At 52.2% G+C, this 22,938-nt stretch overlaps 1 protein-coding gene across 1 annotated transcript; it reads left to right on the forward strand.

The window, feature by feature from the left end:
- Window positions 1–1,586: 1,586 nt before the first annotated feature.
- On the forward strand, window positions 1,587–21,332 carry emg1 (EMG1 N1-specific pseudouridine methyltransferase). Its single transcript, XM_070873508.1, has 6 exons — window positions 1,587–1,794; window positions 11,596–11,697; window positions 13,148–13,289; window positions 15,492–15,550; window positions 17,582–17,731; window positions 20,433–21,332. Exons 1-6 carry the CDS (start codon window positions 1,612–1,614, stop codon window positions 20,544–20,546), a joined length of 750 nt encoding a protein of 249 aa, XP_070729609.1. The 5' UTR covers window positions 1,587–1,611; the 3' UTR covers window positions 20,547–21,332.
- The last annotated feature ends 1,606 nt before the right edge of the window (window positions 21,333–22,938 follow it).

Below are 22,938 nucleotides of genomic sequence, written 5' to 3' on the forward strand. Positions count from 1 at the left end.
GAACATTGTGCTCAGTTTTGGTCTCCTAATCTGAGGAAGGACGTTCGTGCTATTGAGGGAGTGCAGCGAAGGTTCACCAGACTGATTCCCGGGATGGCAGGACTGACATATGAAGAAAGACTGGATCGACTGGGCTTATATTCACTGGAGTTTAGAAGGATGAGAGGGGATCTCATAGAAACATATAAAATTCTGACGGGACTGGACAGGTTAGATGCGGGAAGAATGTTCCCGATGTTGGGGAAGTCCAGAACCAGGGGACACAGTCTAAGGATAAGGGGTAAGCCATTTAGGACCGAGATGAGGAGAAACTTCTTCACTCAGAGAATTGTGAACCTGTGGAATTCTCGACCACAGAAAATTGTTGAGGCCAATTCACTAAATATATTCAAAAGGGAGTTAGATGAGGTCCTTACTACTCGGGGGATCAAGGGGTATGGTGAGAAAGCAGGAATGGGGTACTGAAGTTGCATGTTCAGCCATGAACTCATTGAATGGCGGTGCAGGCTAGAAGGGCCGAATGGCCTACTCCTGCACCTATTTTCTATGTTTCTATGTTATGCACATTATACTGCATCTGCCCACTCACCCAACCTGTCCAAGTCACCCTGCAGCCTCTTAGCGTCCTCCTCACAGCTCACACCGCCACCCAGCTTAGTGTCATCCGCAAACTTGGAGATATTACGCTCAATTCCATTCGAGCCTGCACCGCCATTCAATGAGTTCATGGCTGAACATGCAAGGGGTATGGAGAGAAAGCAGGAAAGGGGTACTGAGGTTGAATGATCAGCCATGGTCTTATTGAATGGTGGTGCAGGGCGGAATGGCCGACTCCCCGCACCTATTCTCTCTGTTTCGATGTTTCCCAGCACGGGACCAAGACCTGCCCCTGTCGAGCCCGTGTGGTGGCTGGTGTGCAACGGCCATCCCCACGTTAAAACAATCCAACGCACAGGGCACCTTCCACCCTTTAAGATTTAGTTTGGGATCTGGAATGTTCGGTCCTTCACTGAAACACCGGTGAACTCGTCCCCTTTAATTTTGGCCGTGGAAGCAAGTCATCCTCGTGCCGAGGGAGGGCCGAAGAAGATGGCGTCGGGCCGCAGATTGGCCGCGATCGCAGCGACTGGCGCCGCGGACTCGAGGGGCCGACAGGGGCCTGTCGGGCGGCATCCAATTAAAAACTTGGAGCCATGGTTCACCCCCTTTACAAAGATGGCGAGTGGCCCAGCATTGGGGGGGGGGGGGGGAAACAAGGTGCACCTTCACAAAGATGGCGCCCCCTCACAAAGATGGCGCCCCCTTCACCTCGCACTGTGAGTGTGTGCACATATATAATCACTGGCCGACTTGACCAAGATGGCGGACGCCAGCGTTGGGGGAAGGGGGCCATTGAGCGCCTTGACCAAGATGGCCGACGGCCAGCCTCACCCCGGGGGAGGGGGGGGGAAAAGAAAGCAGCACGCCCCTTTACAAAGATGGCCGGCGGGCCCCGCGTTAGAAGACGGGGATCGCCTTGACCAAGATGGAGGAAGGTGACGGTATAACACCGGAAGGAGCGCGTAAAACGTCCGCACCACATCCGGGAAGAAGCCCCCTTTTTTTTTCAAGATGGCGGGCAGCGGCAAGAAGCGGCCGCGGCAGCAGCAGCGGGCTGCAGGCGGCCCGGAGGGTCCGGAGAGCCGGGAGCGGGAGCGGGAGGAGGAGGAGCGGCCGGGGGTGAAGTTCCGGCGGCGGGGGGCCGAGCGGCGGCTGGTGGTGGTGCTGGAGGGCGCGGCGTTGGAGACGGTTAAGGTGAGCGGCGGCAGCAATGGCGGCCGCTTGGGGGGGAGAGAGAGAGAGAGAGAGGGGACGTGATGACGTCATGACGTCAAAGCATTGCTGCTCAAAGCAGGGGAGTTAGCAGAATGTAGGCGAATGATGGGAGTTAGCAGAATGTAGGCGAATGATGGGAGTTAGCAGAATGTAGGCGAATGATGGGAGTTAGCAGAATGTAGGCGAATGATGGGAGTTAGCAGAAAGTAGGCGAATGATGGGAGTTAGCAGAAAGTAGGCGAATGATGGGAGTTAGCGGAATGTAGGCGAATGATGGGAGTTAGCGGAATGTAGGCGAATGATGGGAGTTAGCAGAATGTAGGCGAATGATGGGAGTTAGCAGAATGTAGGCGAATGATGGGAGTTAGCAGAATGTAGGCGAATGATGGGAGTTAGCGGAATGTAGGCGAATGATGGGAGTTAGCGGAATGTAGGCGAATGATGGGAGTTAGCAGAATGTTGGCGAATGATGGGAGTTAGCAGAATGTAGGCGAATGATGGGAGTTAGCAGAATGTAGGCGAATGATGGGAGTTAGCAGAATGTAGGCGAATGATGGGAGTTAGCAGAATGTAGGCGAATGATGGGAGTTAGCAGAATGTAGGCGAATGATGGGAGTTAGCAGAATGTTGGCGAATGATGGGAGTTAGCAGAATGTAGGCGAATGATGGGAGTTAGCAGAATGTAGGCGAATGATGGGAGTTAGCAGAATGTAGGCGAATGATGGGAGTTAGCAGAATGTAGGCGAATGATGGGAGTTAGCAGAATGTTGGCGAATGATGGGAGTTAGCAGAATGTAGGCGAATGATGGGAGTTAGCAGAATGTAGGCGAATGATGGGAGTTAGCAGAATGTAGGCGAATGATGGGAGTTAACAGAATGTAGGCGAATGATGGGAGTTAGCAGAAAGTAGGCGAATGATGGGAGTTAGCAGAATGTAGGCGAATGATGGGAGTTAACAGAATGTAGGCGAATGATGGGAGTTAGCAGAATGTAGGCGAATGATGGGAGTTAGCAGAATGTAGGCGAATGATGGGAGTTAACAGAATGTAGGCGAATGATGGGAGTTAGCAGAATGTAGGCGAATGATGGGAGTTAGCAGAATGTAGGCGAATGATGGGAGTTAGCACGAATGATGGGAGTTAGCAGAATGTAGGCGAATGATGGGAGTTAGCACGAATGATGGGAGTTAGCAGAATGTAGGCGAATGATGGGAGTTAGCAGAAAGTAGGCGAATGATGGGAGTTAGCAGAATGTAGGCGAATGATGGGAGTTAGCAGAATGTAGGCGAATGATGGGAGTTAGCAGAATGTCGGCGAATGATGGGAGTTAGCAGAATGTAGGCGAATGATGGGAGTTAGCAGAATGTAGGGGAATGATGGGAGTTAGCAGAATGTAGGCGAATGATGGGAGTTAGCGGAATGTAGGCGAATGATGGGAGTTAGCGGAATGTAGGCGAATGATGGGAGTTAGCGGAATGTAGGCGAATGATGGGAGTTAGCGGAATGTAGGCGAATGATGGGAGTTAGCGGAATGTAGGCGAATGATGGGAGTTAGCGGAATGTAGGCGAATGATGGGAGTTAGCTGAATGTAGGCGAATGATGGGAGTTAGCGGAATGTAGGCGAATGATGGGAGTTAGCAGAATGTAGGCGTATGATGGGAGTTAGCAGAATGTAGGCGAATGATGGGAGTTAGCGGAATGTAGGCGAATGATGGGAGTTAGCAGAATGTAGGCGAATGATGGGAGTTAGCAGAATGTGGGCGAATGATGGGAGTTAGCAGAAAGTAGGCGAATGATGGGAGTTAGCAGAATGTAGGCGAATGATGGGAGTTAGCAGAAAGTAGGCGAATGATGGGAGTTAGCAGAAAGTAGGCGAATGATGGGAGTTAGCAGAAAGTAGGCGAATGATGGGAGTTAGCAGAATGTAGGCGAATGATGGGAGTTAGCAGAATGTAGGCGAATGATGGGAGTTAGCAGAATGTAGGCGAATGATGGGAGTTAGCAGAAAGTAGGCGAATGATGGGAGTTAGCAGAAAGTAGGCGAATGATGGGAGTTAGCAGAATGTAGATGAATGATGGGAGTTAGCAGAATGTAGGCGAATGATGGGAGTTAGCAGAAAGTAGGCGAATGATGGGAGTTAGCAGAATGTAGGTGAATGATGGGAGTTAGCAGAATGTAGGCGAATGATGGGAGTTAGCAGAATGTAGGCGAATGATGGGAGTTAGCAGAATGTGGGCGAATGATGGGAGTTAGCAGAAAGTAGGCGAATGATGGGAGTTAGCAGAATGTAGGCGAATGATGGGAGTTAGCAGAATGTAGGCGAATGATGGGAGTTAGCAGAATGTAGGCGAATGATGGGAGTTAGCAGAAAGTAGGCGAATGATGGGAGTTAGCAGAATGTAGGCGAATGATGGGAGTTAGCAGAATGTAGGCGAATGATGGGAGTTAGCAGAATGTAGGCGAATGATGGGAGTTAGCAGAATGTGGGCGAATGATGGGAGTTAGCAGAATGTAGGTGAATGATGGGAGTTAGCAGAAAGTAGGCGAATGATGGGAGTTAGCAGAATGTAGGCGAATGATGGGAGTTAGCAGAATGTAGGCGAATGATGGGAGTTAGCAGAATGTAGGCGAATGATGGGAGTTAGCAGAATGTAGGCGAATGATGGGAGTTAGCAGAATGTAGGCGAATGATGGGAGTTAGCAGAATGTAGGCGAATGATGGGAGTTAGCAGAAAGTAGGTGAATGATGGGAGTTAGCAGAAAGTAGGCGAATGATGGGAGTTAGCAGAATGTAGGCGAATGATGGGAGTTAGCAGAATGTAGGCGAATGATGGGAGTTAGCAGAATGTAGGCGAATGATGGGAGTTAGCAGAATGTAGGCGAATGATGGGAGTTAGCAGAATGTAGGTGAATGATGGGAGTTAGCAGAATGTAGGTGAATGATGGGAGTTAGCAGAATGTAGGCGAATGATGGGAGTTAGCAGAATGTAGGCGAATGATGGGAGTTAGCAGAATGTAGGCGAATGATGGGAGTTAGCAGAATGTAGGCGAATGATGGGAGTTAGCAGAAAGTAGGTGAATGATGGGAGTTAGCAGAATGTAGGCGAATGATGGGAGTTAGCAGAATGTAGGCGAATGATGGGAGTTAGCAGAATGTAGGCGAATGATGGGAGTTAGCAGAATGTAGGCGAATGATGGGAGTTAGCAGAATGTAGGCGAATGATGGGAGTTAGCAGAATGTAGGTGAATGATGGGAGTTAGCAGAATGTAGGCGAATGATGGGAGTTAGCAGAATGTAGGCGAATGATGGGAGTTAGCAGAATGTAGGCGAATGATGGGAGTTAGCAGAATGTAGGCGAATGATGGGAGTTAGCAGAATGTAGGCGAATGATGGGAGTTAGCAGAATGTAGGTGAATGATGGGAGTTAGCAGAAAGTAGGTGAATGATGGGAGTTAGCAGAATGTAGGCGAATGATGGGAGTTAGCAGAATGTAGGCGAATGATGGGAGTTAGCAGAATGTAGGTGAATGATGGGAGTTAGCAGAAAGTAGGCGAATGATGGGAGTTAGCAGAAAGTAGGCGAATGATGGGAGTTAGCAGAATGTAGGCGAATGATGGGAGTTAGCAGAAAGTAGTCGAATGATGGGAGTTAGCAGAATGCAGGCGAATGATGGGAGTTAGCAGAATGTAGGCGAATGATGGGAGTTAGCAGAAAGTAGGCGAATGATGGGAGTTAGCAGAATGTAGGCGAATGATGGGAGTTAGCAGAATGTAGGCGAATGATGGGAGTTAGCAGAATGTAGGCGAATGATGGGAGTTAGCAGAATGTAGGCGAATGATGGGAGTTAGCAGAAATTAGGCGAATGATGGGAGTTAGCAGAATGCAGGCGAATGATGGGAGTTAGCAGAATGTAGGCGAATGATGGGAGTTAGCAGAAATTAGGCGAATGATGGGAGTTAGCAGAAAGTAGGCGAATGATGGGAGTTAGCAGAATGTAGGCGAATGATGGGAGTTAGCAGAATGTAGGCGAATGATGGGAGTTAGCAGAATGTAGGCGAATGATGGGAGTTAGCAGAATGTAGGTGAATGATGGGAGTTAGCAGAATGTAGGTGAATGATGGGAGTTAGCAGAAAGTAGGTGAATGATGGGAGTTAGCAGAATGTAGGCGAATGATGGGAGTTAGCAGAATGTAGGCGAATGATGGGAGTTAGCAGAATGTAGGTGAATGATGGGAGTTAGCAGAAAGTAGGCGAATGATGGGAGTTAGCAGAAAGTAGGCGAATGATGGGAGTTAGCAGAATGTAGGCGAATGATGGGAGTTAGCAGAAAGTAGTCGAATGATGGGAGTTAGCAGAATGCAGGCGAATGATGGGAGTTAGCAGAATGTAGGCGAATGATGGGAGTTAGCAGAATGTAGGCGAATGATGGGAGTTAGCAGAATGTAGGCGAATGATGGGAGTTAGCAGAATGTAGGCGAATGATGGGAGTTAGCAGAATGTAGGCGAATGATGGGAGTTAGCAGAAATTAGGCGAATGATGGGAGTTAGCAGAATGTAGGCGAATGATGGGAGTTAGCAGAATGTAGGCGAATGATGGGAGTTAGCAGAAATTAGGCGAATGATGGGAGTTAGCAGAAAGTAGGCGAATGATGGGAGTTAGCAGAATGTAGGCGAATGATGGGAGTTAGCAGAATGTAGGCGAATGATTGGAGTTAGCAGAATGTAGGCGAATGATGGGAGTTAGCAGAATGTAGGCGAATGATGGGAGTTAGCAGAATGTAGGCGAATGATGGGAGTTAGCAGAATGTAGGCGAATGATGGGAGTTAGCAGAATGTAGGCGAATGATGGGAGTTAGCAGAAATTAGGCGAATGATGGGAGTTAGCAGAAAGTAGGTGAATGATGGGAGTTAGCAGAATGTAGGCGAATGATGGGAGTTAGCAGAATGTAGGCGAATGATGGGAGTTAGCAGAATGTAGGCGAATGATGGGAGTTAGCAGAATGTAGGCGCATGATGGGAGGCTTGAGCAGGTTACAGAGATAGGGAGGGGTGTAGGGGCTGGAGGAGGTTACAGAGATAGGGAGGGTGCAGGGGCTGGCGGAGGTTACAGAGATGGGAAGGGGTGCAGGGGCTGGAGGAAGTTACAGAGATAGGGAGGGGTGTAGGGGCTGGAGGAGGTTAGAGTTAGGGAGGGGTGTAGGGGCTGGAGGAGGTTACAGAGATAGGGAGGTGTGTAGGGGCTGGAGGAGGTTACAGAGATAGGGAGGGGTGCAGGAGCTGGAGGAGGTTACAGAGATAGGAAGGGGTGCAGGGGCTGGAGGAGGTTACAGAGATAGGGAGGGGTGCAGGAGCTGGAGGAGGTTACAGAGATAGGGAGGGGTGTAGGGGCTGGAGGAGGTTACAGAGATAGGAAGGGGTGCAGGGGCTGGAGGAGGTTACAGAGATAGGGAGGGGTGCAGGGGCTGGAGGAGGTTACAGAGATAGGAAGGGGTGCAGGGGCTGGAGGAGGTTACAGAGATAGGGAGGGGTGCAGGAGCTGGAGGAGGTTACAGAGATAGGGAGGTGTGTAGGGGCTGGAGGAGGTTACAGAGATAGGAAGGGGTGTAGGGGCTGGAGGAGGTTACAGAGATAGGGAGGTGTGTAGGGGCTGGAGGAGGTTACAGAGATAGGGAGGGGTGTGGGGGCTGGAGGACGTTAAATACGCTATATAAATTCATAGAATGTCCTTCCTCAAGTACGGAGACCAAAACTGTACACAATACTCCAGGTGTGGCCTCACCAAGGCCCTGTACAACTGTAGCAACACCTCCCTGCTCCTACACTCAAATCCCCTCGCTGTGAAGGCCAACATGCCATTTGCTTTCTTAACCGCCTGCTGTACCTGCATGCCAACCTTCAATGACTGATGTACCATGACACCCAGGTCTCATTGCACCTTCCCTTTTCCTAATCTGTCACCATTCAGATAATAATCTGTCTCTCTGTTTTTACCACCAAAGTGGATAACCTCACATTTATCCACATTGTACTTCATCTGCCATGCATTTACCCACTCACCTAACCTATCCAAGTCGCTCTGCAGCCTCATAGCATCCTCCTAGCAGCTCACACTGCCACCCAACTTTGTGTCATCTGCAAATTTGGAGATACTACATTTAATCTCCTCGTCTAAATCATTAATGTACAATGTAAACAGCTGGGGCCCCAGCACAGAACCTTGCGGTACCCCACTAGTCACTGCCTGCCATTCTGAAAAGTCCCCATTTACTCCTACTCTTTGCTTCCTGTCTGACAACCAGTTCTCAATCCATGTCAGTACACTACCCCCAATCCCATGTGCTTTAACTTTGCACATCAATCTCTTGTGTGGGACCTTGTCGAAAGCCTTCTGAAAGTCCAAATATACCACATCAACTGGTTCTCCCTTGTCCACTCTACTGGAAACATCCTCAAAAAATTCCAGAAGATTTGTCAAGCATGATTTCCCTTTCACAAATCCATGCTGACTTGGACCTATCATGTCACCTCTTTCCAAATGCACTGCTATGACATCCTTAATAATTGATTCCATCATTTTACCTACTACCGATGTCAGGCTGACCGGTCTATAATTCCCTGTTTTCTCTCTCCGTCCTTTTTTAAAAAGTGGGGTTACATTGGCTACCCTCCACTCCATAGGAACTGATCCAGAGTCAATGGAATGTTGGAAAATGACTGTCAATGCATCCGCTATTTCCAAGGCCACCTCCTTCAGTACTCTGGGATGCAGTCCATCAGGCCCTGGGGATTTATCGGCCTTCAATCCCATCAATTTCCCCAACATTTTCCCGGGGAATAAGGATTTCCCTCAGTTCCTCCTTCTCACTCGACCCTCGGTTCCCTCGTATATCCAGAAGGTTGTTAGTGTCCTCCTCAGTGAATACTGAACCAAAGTACTTGTTCAATTGGTCCGCCATTTCTTTGTTCCCCGTTATGACTTCCCTGATTCTGACTGCAGGGGACCTACGTTTGTCTTTACTAACCTTTTTCTCTTTACATACCTATAGAAACTTTTGCAGTCCGTCTTAATGTTCCCTGCAAGCTTCCTCTCGTACTCCATTTTCCCTGCCCTAATCAAACCCTTTGACCTCCTCTGCTGAGTTCTAAATTTCTCCCAGTCTCCGGGTTCGCTGCTATTTCTGGCCGATTTGTATGCCACTTCCTTGACTTTAATACTATCCCTGATTTCCCTTGATAGCCACGGTTGAGCCACCTTCCCTTTTTTATTTTTACGCCAGACAGGAATGTACAATTGTTGTAGTTCATCCATGCGGTCTCTAAATGTCTGCCATTGCCCATCCACAGTCAACCCCCTAAGTATCATTCGCCAATCTATCCTAACCAATTCACGCCTCATACCTTCAAAGTTACCCTTCTTTAAGTTCTGGACCATGGTCTCTGAATTAACTGTTTCATTCTCAATCCTAATGCAGAATTCCACCATATTATGGTCACTCTTCCCCAAGGGGCCTCGCACAATGAGATTGCTAATTAATCCTCTCTCATTACACAACACCCAGTCTAAGATGGCCTCCCCCCTAGTTGGTTCCGCGATATATTGGTCTAGAAAACCATCCCTTATGCGCTCCAGGAAATCCTCCTCCACCTTAGGGGGAATAATGGGGAGGGGGGTTGGGGGTATTCGGGGGAATGATGGGGAGGGGGGTTGGGGGTATTAGGGGGAATGTTGTGGGTATTAGGGGGGTTGGGGGTATTAGGGGGAATGATGGGGAGGGGGGTTGGGGGTATTAGGGGGAATGATGGGGAGGGGGGTTGGGGGCATTAGGGGGAATGATGGGGAGGGGGTTGGGGGTATTAGGGGAATGATGGGGGGTATTAGGGGAATGATTGGGGGGTATTAGGGGAATGATGGGGGTGTATTAGGGGAATGGTGGGGGGTGTATTCGGGGAATGATGGGGGGTGTATTAGGGGAATGATGGGGGGTGTATTAGGGGAATGATGGGGGGTGTATTAGGGGAATGATGGGGGGGTATTAGGGGAATGATGGGGGGGCATTAGGGGAATGATGGGGGGGCATTAGGGGAATGATGGGGGGGCATTAGGGGAATGATGGGGGGGCATTAGGGGAATGATGGGGGGGCATTAGGGGAATGATGGGGGGGCATTAGGGGAATGATGGGGGGGCGTTAGGGGAATGATGGGGGGGCGTTAGGGGAATGATGGGGGGGCGTTAGGGGAATGATGGGGGGGGGCGTTAGGGGAATGATGGGGGGCTATTAGGGGAATGATGAGGGGGGTTGGGGGTGTGCAGGAGATCGATGGCGGGGGTGTGTTGGAGAACGATGGTGGGGGGGGGGGGACTTAGGAGAACGATGGCGGGGAGGGTTTAGGGGAACGATGGGGGGGGTTTGGAGAATAATAAGAACATAAGAAATAGGAGCAGGAGTAGACCATTCGGCCCCTCGAGCCTGCTCCACCATTTAATACGATCATGGCTGATCCGATCATGGACACAGCTCCACTTCCCTGCCCGCCCCCTTATCGGTTAAGAAACTGTCTATCTCTGTCTTAAATTTATTCAATGTCCCGGCTTCCACAGCTCTCTGAGGCAGCGAATTCCACAGATTTACAACCCTCTGAGAGAAGAAATTCCTCCTCATCTCAGTTTTAAATGGGCGGCCCCTTATTCTAAGACCATGCCCCCTAGTTCTAGTCTCCCCCATCAGTGGGAACATCCTCTCTGCATCCACCTTGTCGAGCCCCCCTCATAATCTGATACATTTCGATAAGATCACCTCTCATTCTTCTCAATTCCAATGAGTAGAGGCCCAACCTCCTCAACCTTTCCTCATAAGTCAACCCCCTCATCTCCGGAATCAACCGAGTGAACCTTCTCTGAACCTCCAAAGCACGGAAACCAAAACTGCACGCAGTACTCCAGGTGTGGCCTCACCAATACCCTGTATAACTGGAGCAAGACTTCCCTGCTTTTATACTCCATCCCCTTTGCAACAAACGCCAAGATACCATTGGCCTTCCTGATCACTTGCTGTACCTGCATACTAACCTTTTGTGTTTCATGCACAAGTACCCCCAGGTCCCGCTGTACTGCGGCACTTGGCAATCTTTCTCCATTTAAATAATAACTTGCTCTTTGATTTTTTTTTTCTGCCAAAGTGCATGACCCCACACTTTCCCAACATTATACTCCATCTGACAAATTTTTGCCCACTCACTTAGCCTGTCTGTGTCCTACTGCAGATTTTTTGTGTCCTCCTCACACATTGCTTTTCCTCCCATCTTTGTATCGTCAGCAAACTTGGCTACGTTACACTCAGTCCCTTCTTCCAAGTCGTTAATATAGATTGTAAATAGTTGGGGTCCCAGCACTGATCCCTGCTGGGACCCCTGGACTTAGCACAATGTAGGAGAATGATGGGGTAGGTTAGGAGAATGACGTGGGGGGGGGGGGTGTTAGTCGAATGATGGGGGAGGGGTTGGAACAATGTAGGGGAGGGGACGGGATCAGTATCCTGGGGGAGGGACCATGGGGGGTGGGGGAGGAGGAGGAATCAGATATCTGGGGGGTTCGGAGTCAGCATCCTTGGGGGAGGGGTCAGGATCCCACGGAAGTGGGGGGAGGGGGGGATTAAGAAGTGAGGGGGCGGGGTCAGGACCCCCCCCATAGGGAGGAGTCAGAATACTGGGCGAGGTGTCACGACCCCTGAGGATTGTAGTCATACTGACGGTCGCTCTTTGACTTTTGAACTCCCCCAGGTCGGCAAGACATTCGAGCTGTTGAACTGCGACAAGCACAAGTCAATCATCTTGAAGCACGGACGGGATCCTGGGGCCATTCGGCCAGACATTACGCACCAGGTCAGCCCTGGATTCCGCCATTTTGGCCATTAGACGCAAGCCGACCCTTGACATCACCCCCACTCCCTATGTCTGTAAGCCCCTCCTGCCCCTACACACCTCCCTATCTCTGTAACCTCCTCCAGCCCCTACACCCCTCCCTATCTCTGTAACCTCCAGCCCCTACACCCCTCCCTATCTCTGTAACCTCCTCCAGCCCTTACACCCCTCCCTATCTCTGTAACCTCCTCCAGCTCTTACACCCCTCCCTATCTCTGTAACCTCCTCCAGCCCCTACACCCCTCCCTATCTCTGTAACCTCCTCCAGCCCTTACACCCCTCCCTATCTCTGTAACCTCCTCCAGCCCTTACACCCCTCCCTATCTCTGTAACCTCCTCCAGCCCCTACACCCCTCCCTATCTCTGTAACCCCCTCCAGCCCTTACACCCCTCCCTATCTCTGTAACCTCCTCCAGCCCCTACACCCCTTCCTATCTCTGTAACCTCCTCCAGTCCCTACACCCCTCCCTATCTCTGTAACCCCCTCCAGCCCTTACACCCCTCCCTATCTCTGTAACCTCCTCCAGCCCCTACACCCCTTCCTATCTCTGTAACCTCCTCCAGTCCCTACACCCCTCCCTATCTCTGTAACCCCCTCCAGCCCCTACACCCCCCCCATCTCTTGTAACATCCTCCAGCCCCTACAACCCTCAGTGCCGCCCCTCCGACAGTGATGCGCTCCCTCAGTGCAGCCCCTCCGACAGTGCGGCGCTCCCTCAGTGCCGCCCCTCCGACAGTGCGGCGCTCCCTCAGTGCAGCCCCTCCGACAGTGCGGCGCTCCCTCAGTGCAGCCCCTCCGACAGTGCGGCGCTCCCTCAGTGCAGCCCCTCCGACAGTGCGGCGCTCCCTCAGTGCAGCCCCTCCGACAGTGCGGCGCTCCCTCAGTGCAGTCCCTCCGACAGTGCGGCGCTCCCTCAGTGCAGCCCCTCCGACAGTGCGGCGCTCCTTCAGTGCTGCCCCTCCGACAGTGCGGCGCTCCTTCAGTACTGCCCCTCCGACAGTGCGGCGCTCCCTCAGTACTGCCCCTCCGACAGTGCGGCGCTCCCTCAGTACTGCCCCTCCGACAGTGCGGCGCTCCCTCAGTGCAGCCCCTCCGACAGTGCGGCACTCCCTCAGTACTGCCCCTCCGACAGTGCGGCGCTCCCTCAGTGCAGCCCCTCCGACAGTGCGGCGCTCCTTCAGTACTGCCCCTCCGACAGTGCGGCGCTCCCTCAGTACTGCCCCTCCGACAGTGCGGCGCTCCCTCTGTACTGCCCCTCCGACAGTGCGGCGCTCCCTCAGTACTGCCCCTCCGTGCTGCACGGGAGGTTTACATGCTCAGGTTCCTGGGCTGGGACTTGAACCCACAACCTTCTGACTGTACCTAAGCTGCCCGTTCTCTCTCCTCTCTCTCTCTCTCTCTCCAACGCAGAGCCTCCTGATGCTGATGGACAGCCCCCTGAACCGTGCCGGCCTCCTCCAGGTCTACGTCCGCACACAACGCAATGTCTTGATCGAAATCAACCCGCAGACCCGTATCCCGCGCACCTTTGACCGTTTCTGTGGGCTGATGGGTAAGTGTAAAATAGCCAAGTTTGGGTCATTGAATAAATTTAAGACCGAGATAAACAGCTTCTTAACCGATAAGGGAGTGAAGGATTATGGGGAGCGTGCGGGGAAGTGGACCTGAGTCCATGATCAGATCAGCCATGATCGTATTAAATGGCGGAGCAGGCTCGAGGGACCGAATGGCCTGCACCTCTTATTTATTATGTGTAGATGTCCCTAACGCAGCCTGCTTTTGATGTGATTCCGCCTACAAAAGTTTCTCTGTGCCAGCCTGGATTTCTGACTAATTAGAATGTAAGCTCATAAGGAGCAGGAGTAGGCCATTCGGCCCCTCGAGCCTGCTCCGCCATTTAATAAGATCATGGCTGACCTTCGACCTCAACTCCACTTTCCTGCACTGTCGTCATATCCCTCGATTCCCTTAATATCCAAAAATCTATCTCACCGACTGAGTTTCCACTGCTCTCTGGGGTAGAGCGTTCCAACGATTCACCACCCTCTTGAGCGAAGAAATTCCTCCTCATCTCAGTCCTAAATGGCCGCCCCCTTATCCTGAGACTGTGTGACCCCTGGTTCTAGACTCCCCAGCCCCGGGGGGGGGGGAAACACCCTCCCTGCATCTACCCTGTCAATCCCTGTCAGAATTGTGTCTGTTTCAATGAGATCCCCTCTCATTCTTCTAAACTCGAGAGAATATCAGCCCGGTCCGCTCAATCTCTCCTCGGAGGACAATCCCCCCATCCCAGGAATCAGTCTGGTGAACCTTCGTTGCACTCCCTCTATGGCAAGTGTATCCTTCCTTAGGTAAGGAAAGGTCAGTGTGGTTCGTCGGTTGAGGACAAACACAGATAAAAGATCACGGGGTTGGGGGTAATATATTAGCATGGATAGAGGATTGGCTAACTAACAGAAAACAGAGAGCCGGGATAAATGGTTCATTCTCGGGTTGGCAACCAGTAACTAGTGGGGTGCCGCAGGGATCAGTGCTGGGACCCCAACTATTTACAATCTATATTAACGACTTGGAAGAAGGGACCGAGTGTCACGTAACCAAGTTTGCTGACGATACAAAGATGGGAGGAAAAGCAATGTGTGAGGAGGACACAAAAAATCTGCAAAAGGACATAGACAGGCTAAGTGAGTGGGCAAAAATTTGGCAGATGGAGTAGAACGTTGGAAAGTGTGAGGTCATGCACTTTGGCAGAAAAAAAAAATCAAAGAGCAAGTTATTATTTAAATGGGGAAAGATTGCAAAGTGCCGCAGTACAGCGGGACCTGGGGGTTACTTGTACATGAAACACAAAAGGTTAGTCTGCAGGTACAGCAAGTGATCAGGAAGGCCAATGGTATCTTGGCATTTATTGCAAAAGGGGACGGAGTATAAAAGCAGGGAAGTCTTGCTCCAGTTATACAGGGTGTTGGTGAGGCCACACCTGGAGTACTGCGTGCAGTTTTGGTTTCCATATTTACGAAAGGATACACTTGCTTTGGAGGCAGTTCAGAGAAGGTTCACTCAGTTGATTCCAGGGATGAGGGGGTTGACTTATGAGGAAAGGTTGAGGAGGTTGGGCCTCTACTCATTGGAGTTCAGAAGAATGAGAGGTGATCTTATCGAAACATATAAGGTTCTGAGGGGGCTCGACAAGGTGGATGCAGAGAGGATGTTCCCACTGATGGGGGAGACTAGAACTAGGGGGCATGGTCTTAGAATAAGGGGCAGCCCATTTAAAACTGAGATGAGGAGGAATTTCTTCTCTCTGAGGGTTGTAAATCTGTGGAATTCGCTGCCTCAGAGAGCTGTGGAAGCCGGGACATTGAATAAATTTAAGACAGAAATAGACAGATTTTTGAACGATAAGGGAATAAAGGGTTACGGGGAGCGGGCGGGGAAGTGGAGCTGAGTCCACTCATACGATCATGGCTGAGTCCACATAATACAGCCATGATGGTATTAAATGGCGGAGCAGGCTCGAGGGGCCGTATGGCCGACTCCTGTTCCTAAATCTTATGTTCTTGTGTGTAGATGTCCCTGGTTTATGAGTGACTCCGCCTACAAAGAGCTGGAAAGTGGGATTCGGCTGGGTAGCTCTTTGTCGGCTGGCACGGACACGACGGGCCGAAATGTCCTCCTTGCGTGCTGTAAATGTCGATGATTCTATGACTTCCTCTCCCTGGTCTAACTGGCTCTTGCCCTCAATCTCTTCCAGTCCAGCTGTTGCACAAATTAAGCGTCCGAGCAGCAGACGGGCCACAGAGACTGCTGAAGGTACGTACCAACAACAATGTCCCTAACCGCTCGTGACGAAGGGGGCCCCGGGGCGTTCCTGCGAGATTTATCTTCAGCTTGCAGCCAATGTAGCTTTCCACATCCCTCACCCTCTTCCCACGCTCCCAGTGTGTTTTTTTTTTTCAACATGCGTGTTTCGTATGTAAACGTGTCACGCCGCAGCGCTGCCACTGGCGGGCGGGCGTAATTGCAGCGTGACGTTTACATAGGGAAATTTCCATTGTAAATACGACGGGGCTCTTGGCACCACTGTGCCGGCCAATGAGTTAGGGGCCAGGGCTAATGGCAACAAAAGTCGATGTTACGGCAAACAGAGTCTGTTTCGGGGCCGACTGGTCTGATTTATGGAAAGCAGAATCGGTGCATTTAGGGATAGGCTGAGGTGGTTCTCACTGGAACAGAGGAGGTTGAGAGGAGACCTCATTGAGGTGTACAAAATATTGAGGCGCCTGGACATGGTGGGTAGTAAGGGTCTATTTCCATTGGTGGAGGGGTCTATTACGAGGGGGTATAGTTTTAAGGTGGTTGGTGGAAGGTTTAGAGAGGATTTGAGGGGGGGGGCTTCTTTAAGCAGAGGGTTGTGGGGATCTGGAACTCGCTGCCTGGAAGAGTGGTGGATGCAGAAACCCTCACCACTTTGAAGAGATGGTTGGATGAGCCCTTAAAGTGCAGTAACCTGTAGGGTTACGGACCGAGAGCTGGTAATTGGGATTAGACTGGATGACCTCTTGTTGGCCGGTGCAGATATAATGGTCAGTACTGCAGGGAATCGAATACGGCCAGGGTGATCTCCTGGACTAGTGTCGATCGCCTGGATGGGTCGGAGAGGAATTTTCCCAGAATTTTTTCTTCCTAACTTGGCCAGGGTTTTTGCCTCTCCCAGGAGATCACACGGCTCTGGTTGGGGTGGAGTGTAGAATGTTTCAGTGTAAGGGGTGTTGCAGTTGTGTGGGGCGGACTGGTTGGGCTGGGTGCTCTTTACCTTTCCGCCATTGTTCGTAGGTTTATCTGTGACCTTCAGGGCTGCTGACCGAGGGCCGTGCGGCTCTTTGTCGGCCGGAGCGGACACGCTGGGCCGAAATGGCCTCCTTTCTATTTTATGGCAAACACGGCCTTAGACAGAGCCTGTCAGCAGCACCTTCAACAGAACCCGTGACTAAAACGGCGGAAGAGTCTCCCGATAACAGCGGGATTACTTCTCCGGCCTAGAGCGGTGGATCGACACGGCATTCAAAATACGGGCGTGGTATTGAGTCCTGATTACTTCCAGCACGCACGAGACCGACAGTGGGGTCGTGGGGGGAAAATTACCCGATCACCTCCATTCCGGACGATGGTATCTTGGCCTTTATTGCAAAGGGGACGGAGTATAAAAGCAGGGAAGTCTTGCTCCAGTTATACAGGGTATTGGTGAGGCCACACCTGGAGTACTGCGTGCAGTTTTGGTCTCCGTATTTACGAAAGGATATACTTGCTTTGGAGGCAGTTCAGAGAAGGTTCACTCGGTTGATTCCGGAGATGAGGGGGTTGACTTATGAGGAAAGGTTGAGGAGGTTGGGCCTCTACTCATTGGCGTTCAGCTGATCTTATCGAACGTGTAAGGTTATGAGGGGGGCTCGACAAGGTGGATGCAGAGAGGATGTTCCCACTGATGGGGGAGACTAGAACTAGGGGACATGGTCTTAGAATAAGGGGCCGCCCATTTAAAACTGAGATGAGGAGGAATTTCTTCTCTCAGAGGGTTGTAAATCTGTGGAACTCGCTGCCTCAGAGAGCTGTGGAAGCCGGGACATTGAAAATATTTAAGACAGAGATAGACAGTTTCTTAACCGATAAGGGGATAAGGGGGCGGGCAGGGAAGTGGAGCTGTGTCCATGATCGGATCAGCCATGATGGTATTAAATGGCGGAGCAGGCTCGAGGGGCCGAATGGCCGACTCCTGCTCCTATTTCTGATGTTCTTATCAATGTTGACGTGCTCCTCCCGACCAACCCACCTCCCCTCTGGCAGGTCATCAAGAATCCCGTGATTGATCACCTTCCCGTGGGTTGCCCGAAGATCGGGATGACCTTCCACACGGATGAGGTCGTGAGCCTAAGCGATCTCGTGCCTCAGGAAGATTCTGCCGTGTTCGTCGTTGGTGCCTTTGCCCACGGCTCGGTAAGCATTTGTCGATTTAAAAGCAGTTTGGCTCCCCGTAGCCCTGTATCAATCCCCAAACTAATCCCACTGCCCCGCTCTCTCCCCATAGTCCTGTATCAGTCCCCAAACTAATCCCACTGCCCCGCTCTCTCCCCATAGTCCTGTATCAATCTCCAAACTAATCCCACTGCCCCGCTCTCTCCCCATAGTCCTGTATCAATCTCCAAACTAATCCCACTGCCCCGCTCTCTCCCCATAGTCCTGTATCAGTCCACAAACTAATCCCACTGCCCCGCTCTCTCCCCATAGTCCTGTATCAATCTCCAAACTAATCCCACTGCCCCGCTCTCTCCCCATAGTCCTGTATCAGTCCCCAAACTAATCCCACTGCCCCGCTCTCTCCCCATAGTCCTGTATCAATCTCCAAACTAATCCCATTGCCCCGCTCTCTCCCCATAGTCCTGTATCAATCTCCAAACTAATCCCACTGCCCCACTCTCTCCCCATCGTCCTGTATCAATCCCCAAACTAATCCCACTGCCCCGTTCTCTCCCAATAGTACTGTATCAATCCCCAAACTAATCCCACTGCCCCGCTCTCTCCCCATAGTCCTGTATCAATCCCCAAACTAATCCCACTGCCCCTCTCTCTCCCCATAGTCCTGTATCAATCCCCAAACTAATCCCACTGCCCCACTCTCTCCCCATAGTCCTGTATCAATCCCCAAACTAATCCCACTGCCCTTCTCTCTCCCCATCGTCCTGTATCAATCCCCAAACTAATCCCACTGCCCCGCTCTCTCCCCATAGTCCTGTATTAATCCCCAAACTAATCCCACTGCCCCGCTCTCTCCCCATAGTCCTGTATCACTCCCCAAACTAATCCCACTGCCCCGCTCTCTGCCCGTAGTCCTGTATCAATCCCCAAACTAATCCCACTGCCCCGCTCTCTCCCCATAGTCCTGTATCAATCCCCAAACTAATCCCACTGCCCCGCTCTCTCCCCGTAGCCCTGTATCAATCCCCAAACTAATCCCACTGCCCCGCTCTCTTCCCGTAGTCCTGTATCAATCCCCAAACTAATCCCACTGCCTCGCTCTCTCCCCATAGTCCTGTATCAATCCCCAAACTAATCCCACTGCCCCGCTCTCTTCCCCGTAGCCCTGTTTCAATCCCCAAACTAATTCCATTGCCCCGGTCTCTCCCCACAGCCCTGTATCAATCCCAAACTAATCCCTCTGCCCCGCTCTCTCCCCATAGTCCTGTATCAGTCCCCAAACTAATCCCACTGCCCCGCTCTCTCCCCATAGTCCTGTATCAGTCCCCAAACTAATCCCACTGCTCCGCTCTCTCCCCATTGCCCTGTATCAATCTCCAAACTAATCCCACTGCCCCGCTCTCTCCCCATAGTCCTGTATTAATCCCACTGCCCCGCTCTCTCCCCATTGCCCTGTATCAATCCCAAACTAATCCCTCTGCCCCGCTCTCTCCCCATAGTCCTGTATCAGTCCCCAAACTAATCCCACTGCCCCGCTCTCTCCCCATAGTCCTGTATCAGTCCCCAAACTAATCCCACTGCTCCGCTCTCTCCCCATTGCCCTGTATCAATCTCCAAACTAATCCCACTGCCCCGCTCTCTCCCCATAGTCCTGTATTAATCCCACTGCCCCGCTCTCTCCCCATAGCCCTGTATCAGTCCCCAAACTAATCCCACTGCCCCGCTCTCTCACCATAGTCCTGTATCAATCCCAAACTAATCCCACTGCCCCGCTCTCTCCCCATAGCCCTGTATCAGTCCCCAAACTAATCCCACTGCCCCGCGCTCTCCCCATAGTCCTGTATCAATCCCCAAACTAATCCAATTGCCCCGCTCTCTCCCCATAGTCCTGTATCAATCCACAAACTAATCCCGCTGCCCTGCTCTCTCCCCATAGCCCTGTATCAATCCCCAAACTAATCCCGCTGCCCCGCTCTCTCCCCATAGCCCTGTATCAATCCCCAAACTAATCCCGCTGCCCCGCTCTCTCCCCATAGCCCTGTATCAATCCCCAAACTAATCCAATTGCCCCGCTCTCTCCCCATAGTCCTGTATCAATCCACAAACTAATCCCACTGCCCCGCTCTCTCCCCATAGTCCTGTATCAATCCCCAAACTAATCCCACTGCCCCGCTCTCTCCCCATAGTCCTGTATCAATCCCCAAACTAATCCAATTGCCCCGCTCTCTCCCCATAGTCCTGTATCAATCCACAAACTAATCCCACTGCCCCGCTCTCTCCCCATAGTCCTGTATCAATCCCCAAACTAATCCCACTGCCCCGCTCTCTCCCCATTGCCCTGTATCAATCTCCAAACTAATCCCACTGCCCCGCTCTCTTCCCCGTAGCCCTGTTTCAATCCCCAAACTAATTCCATTGCCCCGGTCTCTCCCCACAGCCCTGTATCAATCTCCAAACTCATCCCATTGCCCCGCTCTCTCCCCATTGCCCTGTATCAATCCCCAAACTAATCCCACTGCCTCGCTCTCTCCTCATAGTCCTGTATCAATCTCCAAACTAATCCCACTGCCCCGCTCTCTCCCCATAGTCCTGTATCAATCCCCAAACTAATCCCACTGCCTCGCTCTCTCCTCATAGTCCTGTATCAGTTCTGTCGGGGAGGTGGGGTGTGTGAGCCGTGAATATGTCCATTTGGTGATGCTCTTTGTGTCTGTTTTCACAGATCAACGTGGACTACACGGAAAGGCGGGTGTCCATCAGTAACTATCCCCTTTCTGCTGCACTGACCTGCTCGAAGATCTGCACTGCCTTTGAGGGGGCATGGGGTGTGGTCTGACAACTGCCGACCTCTCCCTCCCTCGCCCTTCAGTTTCTGGGGGGGCGGGGAATGAGAGTAGTGGCTTGGACTTCCCTCGTCCCCTCTCCTTGGACCACCTCCATCTCCCCCCCACCCCACCCCACCCCAGCCAATTGGTGACCTCCCACCTCTCCCTCCCCACCCCCAGCCGGCATTAGGTGCGGAGTGTGTGTCGTACAGCCCAGAGAAATTTCATCCTTCCTGCTACGGCTCCGGATCCAGGGGTTGCGCGAAGCCTACCGCAGAGGAAGAGCAGGTCCGCCGATCGCTGCCCGATGGGTCCACACGTCCAGAGGGAACCCAGAAACTCACCCAACACCCCCCTCCCCCTCCCCAGGCGAGAGATGGGGGTGGGGTGGTGAAGGATTGGGTTCGCAGCCGGTGAAAGAGGCCCGCCACAGCCGAATATCTGCCCTGGTGCTCGCCTCGCCCGATGCGTCGAGAGAGCCGGAGGGGCCCCATGGACACCGGCTCCCACAGCCAAGAGAGGGAGAGCGAGCTGTGATGCCGGCCACAGTTGAATAGTCAACCTGACGCTCGAGCGGCTGATACATCACGATACACCGAGACCCTGCGACACCATAGGGAAGGGGGCGAAGCTGACCGTTTTTCGGGCGAGTGGCGGGTGTTTTGATTTTGGGGGCTATTTGTCCGGGACAGTCGTCGCTTAACAAACCTCGAGTTTATGTTCTGTAATGGCGGTATTTTTTTTTAAAGTGATGCATTTTTGATAGATATTAAAAATGAAATTATTTCTTCACCCTAGCTGTGTACTTGATACTGGTCAATCAAACTAACTGGTGGGGCCCTCCCAAGTGGGTATGGGGTTGAGTCACACATCAGCTAGGATCTCATTGAATGGCAGAACAGGCTCGAGGGGCTGAACGGCCTCCTCCTGTTCCTGTGTAACAGGCTCGAGGGGCTGAATGGGCCTCCTCCTGTTCCTGTGTAACAGGCTCGAGGGGCTGAATGGGCCTCCTGTTCCTGTGTAACAGGCTCGAGGGGCTGAATGGGCCTCCTCCTGTTCCTGTGTAACAGGCTCGAGGGGCTGAATGGGCCTCCTGTTCCTGTGTAACAGGCTCGAGGGGCTGAATGGGCCTCCTGTTCCTGTGTAACAGGCTCGAGGGTCTGAATGGGCCTCCTGTTCCTGTGTAACAGGCTCGAGGGTCTGAATGGGCCTCCTGTTCCTGTGTAACAGACTCGAGGGGCTGAATGGGCCTCCTGTTCCTGTGTAACAGGCTCGAGGGGCTGAATGGGCCTCCTGTTCCTGTGTAACAGGCTCGAGGGGCTGAATGGGCCTCCTGTTCCTGTGTAACAGACTCGAGGGGCTGAATGGGCCTCCTGTTCCTGTGTAACAGGCTCGAGGGGCTGAATGGGCCTCCTGTTCCTGTGTAACAGGCTCGAGGGGCTGAATGGGCCTCCTGTTCCTGTGTAACAGGCTCGAGGGGCTGAATGGGCCTCCTCCTGTTCCTGTGTAACAGGCTCGAGGGACTGAATGGGCCTCCTCCTGTTCCTGTGTAACAGGCTCGAGGGGCTGAATGGGTCTCCTCCTGTTCCTGTGTAACAGGCTCGAGGGGCTGAATGGGCCTCCTGTTCCTGTGTAACAGATTCGAGGGGCTGAATGGGCCTCCTGTTCCTGTGTAACAGGCTCGAGGGGCTGAATGGGCCTCCTGTTCCTGTGTAACAGGCTCGAGGGGCTGAATGGGCCTCCTGTTCCTGTGTAACAGACTCGAGGGGCTGAATGGGCCTCCTGTTCCTGTGTAACAGATTCGAGGGGCTGAATGGGCCTCCTGTTCCTGTGTAACAGGCTCGAGGGGCTGAATGGGCCTCCTGTTCCTGTGTAACAGGCTCGAGAGGCTGAATGGGTCTCCTGTCTCTGTGTAACAGGCTCGATGGGGCTAAATAGCCACAGTTTGGTGGGGGGATGAGGAGTCCCCACAGTTTGAAGACGAGTTGGGATTGGAGAGGGAGATTTATGAACCCACCAGACCACTGTAGAGTAAGGGATGGAAGTGAACGGGCATATTTAGCAATGTCTTGGTGTCTCTCTCTCGCTCACTTGATATCTCTTGCTCTTTCTCTCTCACACTCTGTCTCTCTCTGTTTCTCTCGGCCTGACTTACTCCCTATCCACTTCCCGTGCTCGTTCTCTCTCTCTCTCTCTCTCTCTCTCTCCTTTCTGATCACCCCCCCCCCCCGCCTTTTCCATCTGCATCGCTCCTTCTCCCGAATTCTCCACCCCCCCCCTCCCTCATAACTCTCGCTCTCCCTCGCACTCCCCTCTCTGTCCCTTGCCCCTGCAACTCTCGCCCAATCTCTTCAGTCAGCTCATCGATTGAATCCCATCCTCCCGACTTTTCCCGTCCGATAT

The sequence above is a fragment of the Pristiophorus japonicus genome, unplaced genomic scaffold (genome assembly GCF_044704955.1).
Source record: "Pristiophorus japonicus isolate sPriJap1 unplaced genomic scaffold, sPriJap1.hap1 HAP1_SCAFFOLD_497, whole genome shotgun sequence".
NCBI classification, from domain to species: Eukaryota; Metazoa; Chordata; class Chondrichthyes; family Pristiophoridae; genus Pristiophorus; species Pristiophorus japonicus.

Bases quoted from the DNA above. Each gene is read 5' to 3' on its own strand.
- emg1 (XM_070873508.1), top strand. From the start codon at position 1,612: ATGGCGGGCAGCGGCAAGAAGCGGCCGCGGCAGCAGCAGCGGGCTGCA. The intron at 13,290-15,491 runs GTAAGTGTAAAA...AATCTCTTCCAG, and splicing joins CCGTTTCTGTGGGCTGATGG to TCCAGCTGTTGCACAAATTA. The intron at 17,732-20,432 runs GTAAGCATTTGT...CTGTTTTCACAG, and splicing joins GTGCCTTTGCCCACGGCTCG to ATCAACGTGGACTACACGGA.